This window comes from Tamandua tetradactyla, chromosome 23, assembly GCF_023851605.1.
Source record: "Tamandua tetradactyla isolate mTamTet1 chromosome 23, mTamTet1.pri, whole genome shotgun sequence".
Lineage (NCBI taxonomy): Eukaryota > Metazoa > Chordata > Mammalia > Pilosa > Myrmecophagidae > Tamandua > Tamandua tetradactyla.
The window spans coordinates 49,737,488-49,760,662 of NC_135349.1; the positions used below are offsets into that span (position 1 = coordinate 49,737,488).

Genomic DNA, 23,175 nt, shown 5'->3' on the forward strand with positions numbered 1-23,175 from the left:
TCTTCCCAGCCAGGGAGACTTTGAATCTTCCACCCCAATGCTGTGGTTTAGTTTCCATATTTATTTTGGTCCCCTTTCTCTGGCACTTGATGACGATATTTATATGCATTAAATGCCCAGATCTTAAAAGGCAATTTTTATTGTTGTTTGCCCTCCAGTTAAATGGGGGAGAACCACATTTTTCTCTCTCCTCCTCCTGGCTGGAGTCATACAGCAAACGACACAGCAGCCTTGCAAACAAGCCACTAGCCCCAGGCTAGTAATATTTTCCCCAGTGAGAAAAGAGTGCTCAAGGAGGACCCATCAAGCATTCTTCTCTCGGCTAGGGCGCCACTGGGATTTATTTACTTAAATCATTTTGTTTAAAGGATTTGTTGTGCTAATTGGCAAAACTCTGAGAGAAGGCAGCTTCCCATCACCCCTAAAAACCTTCCCCCCCGCCCCCAACCCAAGACCCCATATCCCATCCCCAGGACCCCATCCTGAACAGGTCTAACAAATAATGGCGGGGGCAACTGGGGAGGGGGGATTCAGACGCGGGTGTGAAGAGCAGAGGGGTTCAGGTGCTCAGGCAACGGGGAAAACAGAAGCATGCTCATGAATACGACTTCACCTGGGGAGGTGGGGAGAGAGATAGAGAGACAGAGACAGAGAGAGAGAGAGAGAGAGAGAGCCACAAGGGAGTGGGACAGGGGGAGGGGGGAGAACTTACATGGCAGGGAGGGTGATTGGACTCAGATTTATGTCACAAAAAGAAAAAGAGAGCCACGGCAGTGGGCTTACTTGCGGAAGTATATACAAGTGAACTGGGGGCACTGTACACGGAGGATCCCTCCTGGTTAGCCTGGCACAGCAGCACCGTGCCTACAAAAGAGAGAGAGAGATGGTATCTGCTTTGGGAACAGGCATACTACACCTGAGAAAGGCGGGGGCAAAAAGCAGGCACAGCCACCTCCCAGAGCACACGGCGGGCACGCCCACGGAGCCCCCTGCCTGCGCCCAAGGGCGTCAGTGGAAGACCACTCCCCCCGACCCCCGGCCCACAAGCACACTTGTCACTGCTTTTCACCTGCCGATGGAGTAGTGGGGTCTGGCTGCCCCAAGACCCAGACTGAGATCAGGACCTGAGGTTGAGGTTGTGCAGGACACTCAGATGGGAACTCTGGCAATATCAGAGGAACTAGGTACTAAGCCTGACTCAACCACTACTGAGCTGTGTGACCTTGGCAAGTCGCTGGACCTCTCTGGGCCTTGGGAGTCTCACCTGGAAAGCAGGGGTAAATATACCTACCTCCAAGAAGGACTGGGAATCGTGTGCCCAGAGCTGTGTCTGACACAGGCCCCGGTACATCATGACCACTCAATACCTGGCAAGCATATGCATTGATTCGTTTCGGGAAAACCCAACTTTAATCTTTCTGAATGGGTTCCTCAGAGGAAGAACAGGGAAGGTAAGGAATAAAATGCAGCTTTCACTAGCACTTGGCCTGGATCCAGTTTTTTTTGGGTGAGCCAAAACCTTTTGCTTCAAGTTTTCTTTTTCTGCCCTAAAACTCTGTGCCTTCCAGCCAGCGAGGCTGCTTACCCAACCCTGCAGTGTGGGGCTGCAGTACAGCCGTGACTTTCCTCAGCCTGATTTAAAATGAAGGGCACTGGGCTTAGCCTTGCAAAATGGAATTTTACAGCAGACAGGAGTGGCGTCCCCAGACAGGGCCCTGCCTGCGCCGCATTCTGAACAACCCCCTGCTCCAAGGCTGACCAGCGTCACACGTCTTCAGGGTATCAGTTCTATCCTCCTGCTGCTGCAAAGCTCAAAACTCAAAGACTGAACAGGATTAGAGAGATGTTTTAGAGACTTTGAGCCCATTGCTGATGATGGAAATGCAGTCCTGTGAGTCCTTGCCACCTCCTCCGTTTGTTTTTGAATTCTTCAGCCTGGCTGTGGGTGGAAAGGAATCTCCCATGAAAAGAAACCCACCTGACCAGGGCAGCCCAGGAACAGGGAACTTTCCTATAATCCTTGGAGACTTAGGGAATGGTTCTGGAATCCTCGTGTCTTCCCCCATCATCAACAAAACTGTAGCTAAAACTTGCAGAGCATGTAAAGTTTTACCAAATGTAGAGGGCTACCATCTAAAGAACATCTCCCCCAAACTACAAAACCATACACAATTTAGATGTAGTCCTCCCCACCCCTCTATTCCCCCATCCCTTGGGAGCCAGGTATCAAATGAGAATGGATTGGTCACAGAAAGAGGACCGAGAAAGCCTTCTCCAAATTCCACGTCCACCTACTGTCCTCTGTGCTTCTCCCAGATTTTGTACATTATTTCTGGGAAAAACAAGGATCTTATTAAAATTCCTAGCTCATCTTACTCTTTCCCATCATCAAGTGCACTAACGCTATCCAGTCTTTCACAAGGAGAAGTAGTCCATGGACAGAAGTTCAACCTGAAGGCATGTCTCCTAATCCTTCTTGCATTTATGTTCCTGTATCCTGTGCTTGTGACTAGACAAGAAGAGGAGGTCCCTTCAAGAGACTTGGACTTAAGGGCGGACATTTAGGAACTCACTGACCTTCTCTTGAAAGGCAAGCTTAGGTGGTCCTGGGCCATGACCCACGTTAGCCAAACTGAGAGTTCTTTGTTCCTTCTCTTTTAAACAGTTTATCACAATATATAAGGGGCCTCCATCTGGTCTAATTTTCTCTGATGATGGAAATGCAGTCCAGTTATTATTTCCAGTTTTGGCAGATAACTGCCATACTATGCAGAAGAATAGAGACTGTGATGGTAAACTTTGGGAGTCAATGTGGCTGGGTGATGGTGTCCAGCTGTTTGGTCAAGCAAGCACTGGTCGCACTGTTACTGTGAGGACACTTCCTGGATTTAAATCTTCTGTCAGTTGATTGCATCTATGGCTGACTACATCTACAAGCAACAGAGCAGACAGCCTTCAGGAATGAGAGGGAACGCTGATAATTTCAGCAGTCAGAAGGAAAAGTTTCTGTCTCTACTTCAGCCAGCCAGCTTCTCCTGGGGGATTCATTGAGAACTTCATCAGAGTTTCCAGCTTGCAGCCCATCCTATGGAATTTGGATTTGCCAATCTCCACTGTCAAGTGAGCCAATTCCCATACCAAACTTCATAATATTTACATTATATATAAAATTATATATTATAATTATATCACACACATACACACACAACCTGTCAGTTCTGCTTTCCTGGAGAACCTGCAATACCTAAACCACTGTCTTTGGTGGTGGGGTCTGAAATCAAATGGCTGGAGGCTACCAGGGAAGGGCAGCAGTAGGTCCCAGCCCCATCCTACCTCAGCCACAAATATTCCTGTGTGACTCTGCAAAGGTACTTCATATGCTTCGGCTTATTTTTAGAAGTTTTGCAGAAAACTTGTTTTTATAGGATATTCAGAGAACTACCAAATCATAATTTTCTAGGGTGAGATCTAGGCAGGTGGATGGTGAGAAACGTTCCTTGAGTGGGTCTCTCTTCTGGATTAGATCAAAAATCACTTTTTAAATGAGATCTAAAGTTTCTTGGGATGCCTAAGTTTCAAAGGAAGAGTACCCCAACTATAGCAAAAAAAAAAATCCAGAAGAATGTTTCTGTATTGTATTGTTAAAACCCTTACATCAATTTCCAACACACTCAACACAATTTATAGGATCCCATTAGGGCAAAGCACAGATTTCCTCTCAAAAGCTACATCCTCGCAGGACATAACACAGCTTCCTTAATTTTCGTATGTTGTGGTTCCTAAGAAACTGGACTGAAATAACTTCTTTGGATGATCTCTTAGTAGTTAAAAACAAACAATTAAAAAAGTCTTTATGAAATGATTTAGACCTTTGTAAAACAAAATCTAACCCATCACAGGAACTTGGCTTTTATTTTACCTAAAACATCCCCTGACTTAACTTGCAAAGTACTTACTGTGCGTTCTCTTTGTACTTTTGTGACCCTTTCTTAAAAGGAAGCTTCAAAGCAAAGCAAAAAAAAGTGGCAGAAAAGAGCTCTGCAGCCTCCATGCATTTTGGGGAAGCAGCAGAAGGCAATGTGTGTTTGCCGTTAAAAGTAAGTCAGATATGTCACTGGATACAAGCTGCAGTGTGAGGGATGAGTACAAGGTCACTCAAGGTTCATCACGATAACAGCATCAGCTTAACTTTTCATTTTGGGAGTGGGAATTGAGCCCAGGTCTCCTGCATGAAAGGTGAGGATTCTACCACTGAACTACCCGGGGACCCTCAGCTGAACTTCTGAAAGAGTCTCTGACATGAGTTTTCAACCCTACTCCACGCCCAGCCCTCGGCAGACCACCACCTTCAGCTGACCGTGAACTATGCACACCCACGGGGACGTCCTGTGTCTCAGACTTCTGCGCCTTTGCTTATGACACTTTTAACTTAAGGATGGTAACAATCCCCAATTTTCTCCACTATCTACGCACCCCATAGCCAGGGCAGACATCACTAGTCAATTTTAATATAATCCTTTCCTATTCTGAAATCCTCAGAATTATGTTTTGGTTTTTTTTTTTTTTTTGGCTTTTATAAAAAGGGGTTTATTTAGTTTACAAATTTATAGTTCCTTAGAGGAAAGGCAGTTGGCTTTTCTCTGGCTTTCTCTGTCACCTGGAAAGGCACACAGTGGCGTCTACTGGTCTTCGCTCCCAGCTTCCAGGTTCAAATGGCTTTCCCCGGGACAATTCCTTTCTGCATCTCCAAACATCTAGGTCTGAGATGCTCTGAACTCCTCTCTTCTGACTCCAATGAGCCTCACTCATTGTGGAATGTACTTCCCTTAGCCGATCACACATATAATCAGCCATAGATGAATTTCACGTGCTGATGATTGAAGTCCACAGCGACAGAACTGGGCACCATCACTTGGCCAAGTTGACACCAGAACCTAACTTAAGGGCCTGCCCTACAGATTTCTGAAATTCCAGTTCGAGTCCACTGGTTTATGCAGATTCCACTGGTCTGTCCTTGTGCCAGTACCATGGTATTTTCCTCTCTCTTTTTTCTTTGCCTATTTATTTATGCAAAAAACAACCTTCTTATTATAACAGAAGTAGTACAGATGCAGTGTAGAAAATTTGAAAATACAGACAAACAAATTGACTCAGAAGCATTCTTAACACAGCCCCCAGGCTGTTGCTTCCAACTCAATTAGAGATGGTGGAAGGGATGAGATGTCCTTTCCATTCCTACTTTTGCTGTAGGTTAAACCATATGAAATTGACCTTTTTAAAATGTCAAATATGGTTGAACATTGGCAATTTCACATGGTTCCACATAACAAAATGGTTTCTCCCATCTCTCTTCCATGTGGTTTAAAAGTCACCTCCTCTTCTCCCAAACTCCAGGACGGAATTAATCCCTCTCACTTCTTTGCTCTCACCACACATTTTTATGTCCCTAGTAGAGCCTTTGCATGCTGCAATACAATTTTCTATTTTCATATTGTTCTTCTTAACTAGAGAGAATCTCCCTGGTGCAGAACCAAATCCTAGTCATTCTTTAATCGCCAGCACCTAGACCAATACCTGGCCCTCAACGGGGATTAATGAATATGATTGAATTATAATTCATTTTTAAAGAATTCTTTCTATTTTATTTGCTAAAAATATTGCTTGTTCTAACCAATTCCTTTTGACATGCCTTCATCTGCCTGTTGTTTAGAGCTGGGAATTCCCATTTCAAAACTTCAAATATATTTATTAGCTCTATCTTTGTGATTCACTTATTTCCTCCTTTTTCTGGTTCTCTCAAAGCTGACTCATCTAGCTTAACAGGAAACCTGGGCAGCCTGGGCCAATGACGGCTATATCTGTTAGGGCAGAGACTGGGCTCCAGATAACACGCCAAGATCTCAGGATAATCAGAACTTTTTCCATAAACCACTGCACTCACTCACTCGATTGCCACAATCATCAGCACTTGAAACGCAGGCAAAAGGACACATGGTTAAGTAGGGAGTCCTTGGGCTAAGGGAGGATGTACTGGGGTCTGTTGTTCCCCAGAGTTTATGGGACCCTAAAGGTCAGGGAGAAACCTAGAAGGAATGTTTCCTACCGTAGAGAGGAATGTCAAAATGTTTTCACTCTGCTGCCAACCTTAAGTGAGAAACTAGGACCCAAACCATCTGGAGCAGTGGAGTGTTCTCTTACCTCCTTGCCTTTGAACAAGCTGTTTCTGCCCCCAGGAATCCCTGCCCCTTCCCCTAGATAGCCCCTTTCTGAAGTCAGCTCTTGATTCTCCCCCTTATAGAAACCAAAGCTGATCTTTGCCTCTACCTGGCTGAATTAAATTTCCTTCCTCTACCTTTCTGGTTGGGTTGTAATGATCTAGTTAATATGCATCATCCCCAGATGTTACAAAAACTTCAAAAGGTCAGGAATCATTTCTTTTTCATCTTCATATCCCCATGGTTCCTGGAACCCAGGGAGAGAGGCAGGAAGCAACCGAGACAGAAACTAAAGGATTTCTGATAGGCAGTCGTGTTATGTTTTTAAGAAATAAAATTAGACTGGAGGTGGAGAAAGGAAGAAAAGAAGGCTGTTGTGCAATGCCTGCCCTTCTGTTTGAGCTCCAGTAGGCACAGCTCCAAGTCAGCCCAATGGTGAAGGACTAGGCTCTTTCCTATAATCTGGATTCCAAAGAAAATGTTCAAAGAAATGTCCCAACTGCCTAGCAACTGGGAGCAGCCGATTCACTTCATGAGAGTGGGGAAGGATGAGGACATTTGGAGAAAGATGCTCGTCTCTACTGAGATGCAAAAAGCAAAACAAACCAAAAAGCAAAGATGCAAAAAATAACATCAATAAAACACTTTATAAAATATATAAAGTCGGGCAGGCCATGGTGGCTCAGCAGACAGAGATCTCGCCTGCCATGCCAGAGACCTGGGTTCGATTCCCGGTTCCTGTCCATGCAAAAAATATATATATATAAGCTCAAATGGAAATTCTTGAGCACCTACTCAGTGTAAGATTTTGCGTGTGTCTTGCGCTTGTCTGTACCTTCATAAAATCTTTATGCTCGTCCAGAGTTACTAGTGCCCCGCGGCTGGGCTCTGCCTTTCCTGGTGTCACTGAGCCTAGGAAAGCAGCTGATGTTAGATAGAGAGGTGAGAAAAAAACCCACCTCTGAATAGCTCTGTGAATGCAAAAGACTGCAAAACCACGGCCCTCTGTCTCCTGTGGTGAGCTAGGAAAAGATGGGGCGAGTGGTATTTTCTTTCATTCAACAGGTAGTTATTGGCATCTCCATGAGCCAGGCAGTGTCCAGCACATCCACTGCGCCTCATGGACTTTCCAAAGGGACCGCACGCTGTTTCTTTCGCACTCACACACGGGAACAAATACATTCACACGAAAACAAAGGAAGGATTCTGAGTATCAACCCCAAACCTTCAACTACGTGTCAGTTACTTTGTTCACTGAGATAAATTAAATTAGAAGTGATTTAATAACAATTCTTACTAGAGGTAAATGACTTTGGTAAAATGTTCGTTCCACGTTTCTGCGATATGGGGCAATCATAATTGAAAATGTAATAGTTCTAGCCATCAACACTATAAACAATAATTCAATTTTGTTCTAGCTCTGTCCGCCCCGCCCCGACCCTGGTAAGAAGGGTCTGATGGTATTAGCCCTTCTTTACAGATGGAAAAATAGAATCACAGACACCACTTTGGTGTCATCCACCAAAGACCAAAAGGGTCAGAGGCAAACCCAGAAGAGAAACAAGCTATTGAGCTCTTAGACCATTACGTTGTCACTGTCTCCTGCCTGCTTCCACTGTTTCGGAAAGACTTTTTAAAGCTTTTCTTTTCCTTCTTTCTTTTTCAATTAGAAAAGTATGGAAATGCTGGTCATACTTAAAAGAACAGATTGAGCTGGTGAGAAATGGACAGTTTGCCAGAACAGGAGCCAATAAACTTCTTTTCTTGCAGGAGCAGTACTTGAAGGAAGGAGAAGTACTTTAAAAAGAACCCGGAGTCCTGAATCTCCAGGTTGTGCTCAAACTCAAACGTGCAGCAGCATCACCAGGACTGAACCACAGGGTGCTGGGCCCCTTCCCCAGGGTTCCTGATTGAGTTGGTGGGTGGGTCTGGGTTCTCACACGTCTGGGCTGGAGAAGAGCCTGTTCCCACAGCTGCTGCAGCGAGTTCTTCCCTTCATCAAATCAGAGGTTTCCAAACATTGGAGAGTTTAAAGTCACCTGGGAAGTAAGGCCAACGCCCCACCCCTAAAGAGCTTCCCAGAAATCAGCACGTCTGAGGAGCTCCACAGGTGAAGGCGGTGACTGAAGATGCCCTTGGAGAACCCCAGGTCCACGGTGGCCATCTCCACACATTAAAGACACAAGGAAAAATGGTTAAGTACATCTGAGGGCAAAGAAGCAGAGTGTTTTCTCCTCGTGACCATTTTCCGTGTTGACAGTTTTTTATCTTTGCTCCGTGGCGTTCAGCACACGGAGAGTAACTCACTTGGAATCTCAGCTGTCCTGGCGGGTTAGCTGGAGGCAGGCTGGTGAAAAGGCGCACAGAGCCCATGACCGCGGGATCCGAGAGCATTCCTTCTTGGGCACCCCACTGGGAAGAAGACACACGGGCTTTCCTGCCATACCCACCTCACTAGGAGCTTCGCCCTGAGGTTTGATCCGACAACCAGACTTCATTCCGCGGGACCCCTGAAAGATCAACCTTCTGTAGACTCAGAGGCTGGGCGCTTGCTCTGTGGTCCCTGCCAGCAAAGGCTACCGGGGGTATTTCCTGAAATGAATCTGCCTGTAGTGTCAATAATCCCCCACTCTGATGTATTTTGTAAGTTCTGGTTTGATTTTCATCATTTTTAAAAAGTCACCATTTTCATCATTTAAAAACACATATATATTTTTTCTTTTCTTTTCACTCTTTATTTTGACCTAATTTCAGACCTTCTAGAAAAGTTGCAAGAATAGTACAAAAAAATCACCACACAATCCTCTCCCTGATTGTTACTTTTTAATCTTATTTTAATGACCTAGCAAAACTGTTCCACAATCCAGGTCAATTAGTGGCTTTGATCGAAAATGTTCCATTCCTTCAATGTGGTAAGTATAAAAATTAGAACAATTCCAAAAATTGCTTCCTGAATAAGTGTCACACAACCCTCTGAAAATTCAAATTGGGTTATTATCTACTCCTAACCTTGTAAGACAAGTACTAATATTAAGCCTACTTTCTTTTGTTTTGTTTTTTCTTTTTTTTTTCATTTTATTATTAAGCCTACTTTATAGGTGAAGATACGGAAACAGAGAGAGTTTAGGATCTTGTTCAAGGTCACACAGGTAGAAATACTGTGGAGCAGTATTTCTACCAAGCCAAGCACACTCTTGGACCCACTGGTCTTTAATCTCCTAAATTAGGCACACTACAGCCTGCAGCCTAAATCAAGTTCATCCTCTGTTTTCATAGGGCATGTGCATTAAGAATGTTTTTTGCATTTTTAAACAGTTACAAAAACAATTACTTTAGAATAATATTTGGCATCAAATGAAAATTCCACAAAATTCAAATTTCAGAGTTCATAAATAAAGTTGTATTGCAACACAGCCACCCCATTCACTGACATGTTGTCTAAGGCTGTTTGGGTAGCGGTAGCAGAGACCTGATGGCCTGCCAAGCCAAAAAGATTTACCATCTGGCCCTTTATGGAAGAAGGCTGCTAAACCCTGTTTTAATGCCCCTCTCTGTTGGGAATCCTAACAGTCATTGTCTCTTGATGCAGCATTAGCCCCTCTCCAGGACGCTGGAAGTCCATATTTCAGAGCGTTATCATTTTGTCAATATTTCCTAAAAAGGTCATTTCATTTCATTTTTGTTGAAAACCCCAATTTTTAAACAGACATGTTTTTGCAAGGATTGCCAAACATTTATTTTTAAGTCATTGCTGTTCATTTACGAGAAATGGTTCCACGGAGTATCTGTGGAGGACTAACGAAACTGACCACGACGAAAACAACAGAAATACATTTTCTCTCCTCAGGTCGTTGGCCTTCAAGTTTGTGGGTGTCAGTATCTAGAAAAGGGCCATCCCAGAGCCTGGGCTTCTCATACTCTAACCTGCAGGAAGCCATCTGCGGGTCCTTTTAAATGCACACTCTGATCTAGTGGGTCTCGGGTGGGACCTGGGGCTCTATTTCTAATAAGCTCCTGGGGTGGCAGAGGCTGTGGATCTAAGAGTCACAGACCAAGGAGAAGTCACTGGGAGCAGCCTCAAGCACAGCCAATATAAATGGATGACCGCCCAGGCTGCTGTTCACACATCGTTAACATTTCCTTACAAAACCCTCAAGAGAAAAAAAGGGGGGGATGAAACTGAAACTTGACCCAGCTTTGCCTAATTCCAGCACTCAGACTCTCCTAGCAAACTACATCTGCTTATCAGTGGTGACCCATGGTCCTAAGTTGTTTAAACACCCTCTCCCACCTCTGCATGATAAATATCCACAATCCTCTTTCCAACTAAGCAATGTCTAAGAACTCTGAAGCGCCTTCTGGCTAGAAACATTTCACTCTTTTAAGCTCAAGATGTTAGTGGCAGCCTTCTGATCGCGTTTCAGAATCTGTGATAGGGATTTAAATCCAACCAGGGAAACGCCTGAGCAGAATGCAGCCTATTTAGATAAGAAAGACCCACTGAACGAGATTGGAATGAGACACGGAGGAAGGAAATGCAGAAGAAAAGCTTGGAAAGTTCAATCCTATAGCTAAAAAAGCACTGGCTTCGGAAACATTTAATATTTGTTTTGTTTTTCGGCTCCACTGATGGTAAGTTCTGTGACATTGGGCAAGTCATTTAACATCTGTGAGCTTCAGCTTTTTCATTTGGATAACAGGGATAAAAATACCTACTCTATCCAGTATTGTGGAAAGGATTAGAACTACTGTATCAAAGTGTTTGGCAAATAGTTGATAATACATATATGATCTCAATAAATAATAATGATAATAGTAAAAGAAGTAGCAATTAATACAATTGAGAATCTCAAAAGATGAAAGCTTGGGGACTCATTTCGTTCTCTTGTTCTTTTAGGAAAGGGGCAGCAAGTTGAGAGCTGATGAAATATTTGGTTTGACCACTAACATGATACCAAATGTCATTAAATCAGTGGCAAACATTTTGAGGTTGGGAGTTAGCTACAAACATTTACACTTGGGAGGACTGAGGCAACAAGACAGATGTCCAGCTTTCAGGGGGCCCCCATGTGGGCCAGCACTCCGCCTGGCAGGGCCACTCTGCGTGGGGGTGGGAAGCCCCCCACCATCCTGCTCAGAATTAAAACGTTCCCCCTTCACTTTGTCAGTCCCTGCCAAACCCATTTCACTTAGTCAACTTGAGGCTGTTCCTGAAAATATTTTAAGTTGCAGTCCCGGCTTGGGAGAAACAATAATGCAAATTTGTGCTTTAGCTGAAATCAGTGGAATTTAAAGTCTCTGCAAAGAACCCAAATAGTCTTTCTCATTTTCTCTTTCTCTCTCTCTCTCTCTCTCTCTCTCTCTTTCTCTCTCTCTCTCATCTTCCTGGGGAAAAGAGCCTCTAAGATGCTACAAGAATCTTTAAAACCTTTTAAACAGCTTTAGCAAGCGCCCCACTTTTATGTTTCACATACTACTACTGGACTGTATTTAAGGATGGCCTGGATATATTTGTGGAGTTTTTTCCCGTCCCAGATTAAGTTTAGAATCCTGACCCCCTCCATTGGTGATACTAGAAAATATACTTCACCTTTGCATCTGTCAAAGACCTGGATACATTTGTGTAAATACGCCTCCCACACTTCACACATACACAGCCATAACTAGGGGCCAAAAGTCAAATAATGTATTCCAGCTTGGGAAAATTATTGTGAATTACATACGTGAATGTGGCCCAAAGGGGAAATTTTAGGTTGTAGATGTTACCAAGATACAATTAAAAAAAAATATCCTAGGACTGTACACGGCTAACAGTGTACCCTATTGTAAAGAATTGACTGTAGTTAATAGAACACTGATAAAAATGTTCTTTTGTGAATTGTAACAAATGTAACACACCAGAGAAAGATGTGGATAGTATATGGGAACTCTGTATTTTTATGCACAATTTTCTATAAAAGGACAAACTTCTCCAATAAAAATAAATTTAAAAAAAGAGAATAATATGCAGAGGGTTTCAATCTTTACAATATTATGTATATGTTAAATACTTAGAAATGTACAAATAGATTCATATTTTTTCAGAGGAAATATCAGTGATATTGGGGTTTCATGTCTTTAAAATTATACTATGTTTAATACAATAGGTATACATTGATTAGCCTTCATGTCAGATCTGAATGTCCAACCCATTAACTAATTTAATCTCTCAAAAAAATAACACCCTTTGGCATTATCCTTTGAATAATCCTTGTTTGGTTTCCACAGTGGTATAAAGTTTAATGAAAACCTCATTAGAACGTAGTGTACAGCATAATTGATTCTGGCTGATTCTTTTGGTGTATACAGCTAATGCACATGCTACATTCCATTTTCCACGGCTTTATTATTTTTTCATAAGCCAATATTTCGACTGTAATGGGTTGTCACAATTCCACAGAAGTTCTAGAAATGCATTAACTGTCATCAATGTAGTTAATCTAAGTAGGATTTCCCCATTTGCGTGTTGATTCTTCAATACTACTTTTAAAAGACAGCAGAGAGCTTTGCTTTATACTTGGAAAATAAGTATCTATAGCTAATTAACATAAAGGGTATTAAACAATATTTGGGCAATATGTCTCTATTCATGCAACAACTTAATTGGTTGCGCTAATAACAGCGAACTATAAATTTTGAAAAAAACACTAAAAGTGGGAAGCAAAAACTCTTCAGAGCTAAATAGCTCATAATCCAATTGCAACACAGTTAAAACACACACAGAGAAAAAAAAATTGCTTCATGTTTGAAATCTCTGGTTATTTACTTTCTAAGGAAAATATGCAGACAAAACCAGGGAACAAGTTTTGCAATAGCCTTGATGGTGAGTAGTAGCTGAGTTAACCTGGGGTCTAGCAAGAACCCAGTCTGGGAGACGGGTGAGTGGTTTCTAATTGTTCTTACTTCCTTCAGCCCTTCAGGGGTTAACCTAGTACTAGTAATGGTCTTTATGAAAAGACGGCTATTTGTTGTGAGTGTAAATACAGGTACTAACTACCCAGGTAGATATAGGCATTAAATTATGACCAGTTATTTTTGTTTTTCCTTCCTTCTCTCCTCCCTTACTCATTCTCTTTCTGTCTCTACCTCTAGAGCTATCTATATCTATTACCTATCACCTGTCTAACTCACAGGGACATCAAGATCACCCTGGATAGAACCCTTATGCCAGGATATCGGGTTAACTAAAGGATTTGAGGGAAAATAACTTGTTTGGGTGAAAAGGGATAGGCTTGAATCACCTAGGAGTGGGCTTGGACCCGAGCGCCTTAACTTTCTAAGTCAGCAACTTCAGGCAACTTAACTTCTCTGGTTTTCTAATTTCTTCATCTGAAAAACGGAAATAATGACCTTGACCTGTGATGTTGTTGTGAACTGTGCAAATGTATATAATGACCCCAGCAGGGAGTTTGGCATGCAGCAAGTGTGCAGTTAAATGCAGATATAATAGTATTAATTATCATTGTATTCGGTGTCCTGCTAAATATTTGGTGAGGACACATAAAGGGCAAGCCCCTCTGCTCCTACCAGGAAATGATGTGGCATGGTGGTAAAAAGATGGGCTTTGGAGTTATAGAAAAAATCTTCCTCTGATAACCAGCTTTTCCACCAGGAGTTCTGTCCTGCGGAGGATGAGGTAAGCTTGTCAAGCCTTGGTCTCATCATTTAGATGGTGAAGATAATGATATACCATTTTTTTTCCTTTTTTTTGCATGGGCAGGCACTGGGAATCGAAGATATACCATTTTTAAAATGAGGATTCAAGGAGGTGTCAGGTGCTTAGTGCAGTATCTGGTGCAGAGTTAACCGCCCAGAGTTGGCTTACTGTTGTCGGTATTTTAAGTTGCACAGTATGTTGGTAACGGTGGCTCAGAAGTTTCCCTGTGAAATTGATCCGAGTGATGACTTGCCTCGAAAGCCAGGTGTTCAAACCTCATTCTACTCCCATGGCCTAGACATGCTGCTTCTTTCATATGGATTGCCCCGTTTCCCACTGCTTCTGGGAGTGTTCTCTTTGGCAGGGTTTCCATGCAACAGAAATGGAACTAATGTATTCAGGAAATGCAATTTTTAGCACATAAGCATGCTCTGATCCTATTTAAAGAACAAAAGACTCCACAGGCTCTAGGAAAGATGAGCTGCATTCCCTCTGTGGGACAGGGAAGGATGAAGATAAAACTTAATGCCAAATGTGGGCAGGGATGGAATAAAATCTGATAAGACAGATGGGGGGAGGAGAGGAGAGAAGGAGAGTCAATTGCAACCAAAAGGGGAGACAAAGGTAAACAGATGTGCAAGATAAACTCTGTGAAGTGGAACACTGCCAAGCTTTGCTTGGAGACTTGAATCTGGACTTTTCTGTTCCAGTTCACTGAAGTGCACTGTATTTGAATCTGACAGATGTGTAAATTATACAAAACATCTCAGAGCTAAAGGTCATTGCTCATTAGGAACTGTTCCTTGCAGTCTTTGCTTTAGTCTGCCCTAGCTGTGCCCTCTGGGTACACTTGGGGAAATGGTCGCGTCAAGAGAGGCACCTGCACATGATGCTTTGAGGCACTTGAGGTGGTAGCAGGTACCTTTCCAACACACCTCTCCATCTTTCAGGCTGCTCGGAGTTATCCCAAACGGGGCGTGCTTTGCACCTGGTATTCTGGCAAAATCACCCCAAGCCCAATCCAAAGCCTAGGACCGTCACCAATAAAATAAAATGAGTTTGTGTCAGGGGATCACAGTTATCATGGTTTCTGGACAACCTGACTTCTTTTCAGATGCTAGTGCATCCAAACGGCAAAGATGTCATTGGAAAAGTGGTCCAAACAAACCCGTGGCTGAAGGCCATTCTCTTAACTCTACTACACTCAATGAAGTAGGGGTGGGGGAACCAACTGGAAGGAAGGCCTGTGTCTTCATTCATTCTTTTGAACCAATTCTGAGATGAACCTTGGTTCAGCATGGCCCCAAACCCTTCAGAAATCAAATTCCTTTCTATTCCCTTCACCACCTGGCTGGTATCAAGCACGTGGTCAGCAGTCAGATTTTAGCAACCCTGGCACAAGGGAGTGAGTTCAGGGAGCACACTCATGTCATATTTCTATTTTACTCTGCAATATATAGAGTCACTTCAGCCCACTTTCTTACCTGATCTTCCTCTAATCCCAGGATTAGAGATAGTTGCAAGACCTGACCATAGTATAAACATTACTGTTCAGGCAGGCATTCCTCTCTTTGAGTATGCATTTGCTGGTTTCCTTTCCAAACCAGAAATTTTTATTTTCAGGAGTATCCATTCAGGATCCCTGAAACCCCCGCCCCCCCCCACCCCAAGCTGCTAATGACAACAGAGTCACTATCAAGTTCAAGGTTTTGGGGTTGATTTACTCTGGATCGCTCTATTTTTTACTTTAATTGTCTGTTTCTTGTCATCAGGACATAACTATGTCTTAGATTTGCATTGCAAAGAAGATCTTTTCTTTTCCCTATTGATCGTGTCTTGTAATTTAACTCCATTTCAATTTTCCCGTGCACACGGGGTGCTCTCCATCCATGGGAGTGAGTTATGCGTGTTCAGGTGGTGCGTCTCATGAATCTTGTTAAGCTTTGCCATCTTATAGCTCCCACTGATGGAATATTTAATCACAGAAATGAGTTGGCAGATGTGATGTAAAGTGCGGGTGAGCTTTGAGGCGTCTCTTTACCGGCAATCGAGAAACAGGTGAATTCGCCATTTGTCAGTACCATGCCGACAACTTCAGAGAACACTCTGTTATTATGATTATTTTTTTTTCACTTAATTATGAAGATTAAAGATCCCTTAAATCAACAATTTTGTTTCCTAGCTATCAGGACGAGCTCTAAGAGACACCGCACTTTATAACTTTTTTTGTTAGAAGGCAAGGGAACTTCTCACACTCACTGGGAAACCATGAGAGGCCCTTTGAGTTCTGTTCATTTGGAAAATTTGGAGACTCTTATTTCTAATTGCACAAACAACTTGAGACAGGCTACTGGGAACAGATGTTTCAAGTTATTCTACTCTAACCTAATGCATTCAATTTTATTAAAACTGTAAAATGGGATGGCCATAGATGCTGACCAAAGTCTTCAAGAGCCACGTAAGATTCATCTGGACTTTTTAAAAAAGTCTACTTATCAGTCATTTGTCTTAAAAGTGAGACCCAAGGAGCCTGAAGATGATTAGAATTAGGAAAAATCATTAATGCTGCTCAGCTTCCTAGGAAAGCATCTACTACTCCTTGGAGAAGATTTACATATGTCCAAGGACTATATTGATGAACAGACATCTATCTGTTTGTGGAAAGCGGACTTGGATAAGCCTTTAAAAGGGTATCATTTGATGAGAGTTCAGAAAACCACTGACATGAAACACCTTTCAAAACAGCTTTCTACATGCTTCCCTTGGAATATGCGTGTGAGCGTCAGGGAGTGGTATAATTTATCAGAGCAAATTAATACTGCTCAGCGAGTAATTAAAGGTCCTCATTAATAAGTGCAAGTCGTCTCCCCACCCCCACCCTGCGCTAGCAATAAAAATGCACTCGGGGCGTCAAGAGGTTATAGACAAAAATCAATAACCTGCCATTTTATAATTAAAAGAGAAAATAAATGTTAGGGAAAAGTCCACTAAATTAGGAAAATTACCTTTAGGAGAGATTGAAAATATCGATTTTAATTTACAAAATATGTGAACTTTTCATGCCCCATTCTATGAGACAATTGGAGGCTGAGTTGTTAATTCTGCATCAGCTTCAGAAAATCAATAATTATACTATGGAAATATTATGATATTTGTCATTAACAAAAAGTCTTATATATAGAAATGACTAATAAGTCTAGTTTTTCTGTCTCAGGCAGAGACGGGCTGGCTTGCCAAATATCCAAAACAAATCAATGTCAAGGGTTTTATTTCAGCTTTGAGTCACAGTGAAAATGGCAAGATAAAACCCAGACTGTTTTATAGTTTGGGGAATTTAAAATGCCCCCTAAATACTTAGTCACGGCTATTTAAATGTATGACGTTGATAATTATACCTGGATATGGAAATGAATACATGCTACATCTGTACCTTTGCATTCAGCATCCCATAGATACAGGCACCTGACATTTTACATCCAAGCTGGCTGGCTGCTTACTGTTTGCAGGCCTTCCAGTGTTTCAAAGGAATTGTTCTGGAATGTTGAATTTGCAGCAACATTTCCCCCGCATTTCTAAAAATTATGAATTCTGTCTACCTATATGCACAAAGGTGCAGACAAAGGAAAAAAATGTGCCTGGTTATTTAGGAGACTCTGAATATTAGTAGCATAAAGCACAAATATTCAGATATATTGGGGGAGACCTACCACCATTTTTTACTCCCTCGTCGATTTTTAAAGGCCCCATTTCTTTTGCCTTCAGTGTCCTAGAACAGCTTGTAGAAATAATTATTTGGTTGTCCAGGTTCCTCAAATGCTCCCCTGATGCAGCCAGTGAGGACATCTGAATGTGGGGACTGGGGTTGGGGGTGGATGGGTGTTGTAGGATAATCCAGGTGGATTTTCTTATTTCCCTTCTTTACTTTAATTGGTTTGGACAACGAATCATAGCTCGAGCTGCTATGGTGGGGAACAGTCAATAAGAATGACCACTTCTACTAGTCACAAAAAACCAAGAAGCAGTATAGCCTAACGGTAATGAACACAGGCTCTGGAACCCCTGAAGTCTGATTTCCAATCCTGGCCCACTCCTTACCAGCTGTGAAATCCAGGCCAGTGGTACGAACCCTTTGGGCCCTAGTTTCCTCATTTGGAAAATTTCCTTGAATATTAAATACAGTAATTCATGTGAAGTGCTTAGCACGTTGTCGGGCCATAGAAATACTCAAATACAAACCCTTACTGCAACGCTTTTTCTCCCTGTAATCAATGTTAGAACTTCTGAAGCCGAGCTATGGGTTAATCTGAAGGGCTAATCTAATGTTCTAGAAATTATGTTGACTAATTTATGCTTGTATATATAAGCTGGACTGAATTGTTTCTCTTGCCTTTCTGTCTTCATAAACACCCACAGATGTGCATATAGATTTGAAAGCATAGATAAAGTGTTTCTAGTTAATAGCCAAGATTGACCAATGACTGCATCACGTGGGACCAGAAAAATGCACTTTCCCTTTCTCTATTGCAGCTCAAATGTCTATACCCGATATCCCTGTAGGATGGTTTCTTGCTTCTGGTTCATGACCCCATTACTGTGGGGAGAAAGTGTGCACATGAACACACACACACACATATATGCAGAGAATCAGTTGTCTCTTTACTCCCGCTTCTCAGTTTCACAGGCTTGTACCTGCAGACTCACAAAAGCTGCCATCCGGCTTTTCTCCTTGCCCATTTGGGGGATTTCATTGCTTTGCCACTCTGGACAGAGATGCACCCCAGAAACATCTTCTGAATTCTCTACACCCCCAGAACAGACTGCAGTGCCCCTAACCCCAGAAATTTACTCCCCTGAAATAAACATGATGAAAAGTAAAGGACTCATCCTCTCATGAATTAAGGAACAAATCTCCTAGTCTAAGGGATTGCTCTGCATTTCACTCAATTAGCTCTTGGTTTTGCCCCCTCATGGCAAAAGAGACGAAACATTTATTTATTTTCCTCTACCTGTATGTGGTGCTGGCTATGCACCAAACATTCTCTCTATATTAAGTCATTTTATTCTAATAGACACCTTATAAGTTCTGTACTATTACCATTGCCATTTATCAGACAAAGAAACTGAGGAACAGAGAGGTGAAGTAACTTGCCAAGAGTCACACAGCTGATAAACAGGAGAGTCATGATTTGAACTAGGCTGCTTGGAAACTGCATCCATGCTCCCAATTCTGCCCTTCCCTCTCAGGAGGGAGTTTCTACAGGCTAATAACGGAAAGCCCCAGAGTCAATATAGCTATTTCCCACTCATAGAATCTCTCGATTTAAACCCAAGCTTGTGGCACAAACCATGCCATGAGCTATTACAAACTTTGCCTACCTTTTAAAATCCAGAACTCTCCTATCAGATTGGGCAAAACTTTCATACACTTGCCCATATTTACCAAATTTTGTATTTTTTCATCAAATTGTTTATTGTGCTAGAGGAACTTTCTATGTCTCCTGGGTTCCTTCCACCCACTGGGTTTGTTTGGCATCTGGGAAATGACAAAGTAAGGCATCCCAGGATGATAAGGAGAAAAACAGATCGCTTAATGCATGCATCTAGACCAATTGATAACTGATGTCTCCTTATTAAAAAGCAAGGACCACATTTAAAAAAGAAACTTCTTTTCAATGTGTGGCCAACCTACTATTAAGGTTCTAAAGTATTGAATGCAACCCTGTTAATTGGCAATGAGACAATAGACAGAAGTAACCAGCCAAGCCAGCCAGCCAGACATGAAATCTCAGCTTCTGTGGACTCCCAGCCCTGCCCCATGGCCATGCAGCCACTAATGCTTCTGGCTTAGGCCTTCCCAAAATTTGATGACCAGGATCTCTAAGTGAACCAGCTGAGTAGGCGCTGATGAGTAGGCAGGGATACGGTGAGGGCAGAGACATACCCTTGAAGGCAAAGAACAGAGAGAGGGAATTGTCAAGGGAAACTGATTAAGGAAGAAAAATGAAGACAACTTCGTTTTTCCAGTTTTCTCAACACTCCATCTCTTGGCAATTCCGATCCACTGTCCCATTATTGGAATTATTAAGCCAATTTTCTTCTTTGCCAGAGAAAACTGCAAGCGCAAATGGAAATGTATGGCTAAAAGACAGAATCAGGCATATTGAAATAAAATGGGAGTGGACACAACTACATTCACTCAATATGCCAGTGAACAAAGCCTCAATGCTTTTTACGACAAAATCAATGTGAAATGTCAAAAGCAGCAGAGACTCCATGCTTACCCCACAATGTAAATTACATAACCCCCCTTCACTATTTAAGGGATTTTAAGCTCTGTTGATTTTCCCCAAAGAAATCATTCAGAACTCGTTAGTATAGGGATTCACTGTGTTTGGATTATTTTATGAAATCCATTCTTTATTGGCAGGCAAAGCACATTAAGAAAAAGACCAAGAAGACATCGTGCAAAGAGAAACTCTTTACCTGCATAGAATTCAGGACTGTAGACCGCGCCCACAACTGGATTCAATTTCCAGCCTTAAAAAAATACACAAAAATGTTATTATCACATTTAATTCAATAACTTATATCATTGCAAGTTAACTGCAAATCACATGGGTTTGCATATTTTATTACTTTAAAATTTAGAAGAAATACAGTTTTGGCATTTACAAAAAATATTTTTAAACTATACATAAGAAAACGAATTGGTCATTCAGGTCCCTCTTTGATTTTTAGGCAATACAAATTAATAGAGTGGAAACTATTGAACAGCTACAGGTGAACCTTTTGAAAATGATGTGGTAATTAATTTTCTCCCATATCAATATTTTCCAGAATTATACTAATTTCAAGCTTTTGTCTTCTTCCAAACATCACTGCTAGATAATCCACTGCATGTGTCTTCATATTGAATTCACAAAAATTGAAAGCTCACATAAACAGAATTCTTTGCAGCAATATACTCTAACAATAATTATCATTCCTAATTATGACCCCAAGATAGTATAGAATTCTGAAGGGCTTTCTGAATTCCAAAGAAAATAGCATTTCATCCCCTAGAGATTTAAAGTGACATGCACTGAAATACATGTTCAGGAACCGGAAAAACTCTCCATCACTGCATGATATCTAAGGTAACTTTCAAATAACCTGCATGTAAGAGGAACAGACTCCAGTAATTTTCCAGCCATTCTGGATAGGGTGTTTTCTATAGGATGAATCCTGGACCTTTAGCAATTTTTCTCAAGAAAAGAATATCTAAGAATATTTGCAACCTAGGAATCTACCCACCTTGCAAGCCATGGGGGCATTATTTAGGGGACAATTTCTGAAAAAAGATCACAATTTAGGTTTTTGTGATCCTTTCCTGCTCCTTCTGGAAAATCTTTAGGAAAACTTCCAATACAGAACTGCTGGAAGACAGAGGACAGGTGTGCTTCTTTGAGTGGAAAACTTTTTGCCCCTGGGCAGAGGGTCAAACACCCAGAGAGCCTTCCTGAGAGAAGGAAAGTTTGGATGTGAAGGAACGTGTTTCTGACAAGAACTTGCAGAGTTTTTCTCACAAGGGAGAGGCCTGACATCCGTCCGACCTAAGTGAAGTGCCTGGGAGAACAGCTGAGAAGTGACCACAATCTATGATGCACTGAGGAAGTCAGAGCCTGGAGGTTTCTCCAGAAAGGCCCCCAGTGGACCTACTAAGATTTTTCTAGAACTTTCAAAGACAATTTTGGTTTTCAAGAGCTTTCAGTTCCCACTTGAATCAGTTAGCTGGTTTACAGCCGTCAGGGTGACCTTAGCATATGGTTCTTTCAAAGTGTTTTCTCTGGGTCACCCGGGAAGTTTGCTGATGAAGAGACTTCCCCATCTCAGACCTACAGAAAGAGGCACCTAAATTTAGGCCCATTAAATACTCGAAACCCACTGCTGCAATGCCTTCTGAAGCTTCATACTGCCACCTTCCTCTCATATTTACTCCGTCTTGTCTTATAGGAATTTCAGAATGGGTGTCATACGAATGTGTAAAATGTCTTCAATTTGATCTACTGAAATTTCACCATTTCCTAAACAAGAAAAGGCCCAATTCCTATGGATTAAGGGAAATAGTATCTATACTTCAGAGTCATTTGGGGTCAAAGAAAAAAAAAATAGAGCCAACCACTGAAAATAAAATGGCAGGGATTTACCTGGGGCTTCCTTACTGGTCTCTATTTTTCCAGTTATTCACAGAACTCTATAGGGTTTGTGAAAGAAAACTATATGGAGCCCTATTAAATGATTAAGTTGTGAGTCCCCTTCTTTTTCTCCTGTTCCCCATTTTATACCCAGCTTATCTCCTTGCCTTTTTCCGGCAGTGGTGAGGGGGCTGTTCTTCTACTATTCAAATCGGGTTTTATTTCACCCAAGGCCGGGGCACACCATTCACTGAATGTGGACCTGCCGATTAATTTTGATGGGCTCTCAAAGTTTGTGAGTTATACCAGTGGACTTTCATTATCTCAAAAAAAACCAAAAAAACCAAAAAACAACAAAAAAAATACAACGGATTTCTCAAAGGTTGTCTAAAGCAGCCTGTAACATTGTATCTTTCAAGTTCCCTTCATCTTCCTAATTCCCTTGGGCCAAGAAACTTTTGATAATGTATTCATTATCAACGATCTATCAGCTTACCAGACCTACCCATGGAAAAGCTTAATCCAATATAAAGATAAAAGAAATTCAATGACACTTCGTCTCCCCAGGGAGACCCATGCCAGCTCATGTCCGCAAGTATTAATTGAGAGAAGTAACTGATGCAGTCTCCTCTCTAAGAAACCAGCAGAGGACCTTGGAGCGGCAAAGTGAAAGGAGGAGCTCAGGTGGATGCTGGCACACCCATGCAGGGCTGTCCTTCTTCCCACCGCTGGTCCTTTTTCCCCAACGAGGCTGCCTCACTCCATGTAAGGTAAAGGAAGGACCTTTCTGAGCCATAAGACAGGCGTGGAAACCAAACCTCCAACCTCCCTCCTCCCCTGACACTCTCTCTCACCAAATGCTCCCCTTCAACAAACGGCAGCTCCATCCGCTGGGTTGCTCAAGACAAAATTTTTGATCAATCATTGCTTTAGCTTCTCTTGCCCCTCATGCTCTGTGTGCAATCCACTGGAAAACTCTGTTGGCTAAACTTCCAAAAGATGCCTTCATTCTCTCTGCCTCCGTCCTCCAATGCCACCACCCCTGGCCAGTACACTCCCAGCTCTTACCTGGACTCATCCCCAGCGAGAA

At 42.2% G+C, this 23,175-nt stretch overlaps 1 protein-coding gene across 6 annotated transcripts in view; it reads right to left on the minus strand.

Moving 5' to 3' along the window:
- The window catches only part of RBFOX1 (RNA binding fox-1 homolog 1), a 2,222,576-nt gene that overhangs the window by 73,584 nt on the left and 2,125,817 nt on the right, over nt 1-23,175 (minus strand). For all 6 annotated transcript variants that reach the window (XM_077141880.1, XM_077141883.1, XM_077141882.1 and 3 more), the window contains 2 exons: nt 20,395-20,448; nt 784-864 (listed from right to left, as the gene is read on the minus strand). In XM_077141880.1, coding sequence (XP_076997995.1) covers nt 784-864; nt 20,395-20,448 — 135 coding nt within the window. The remainder of the gene's footprint in view (nt 1-783; nt 865-20,394; nt 20,449-23,175) is intronic.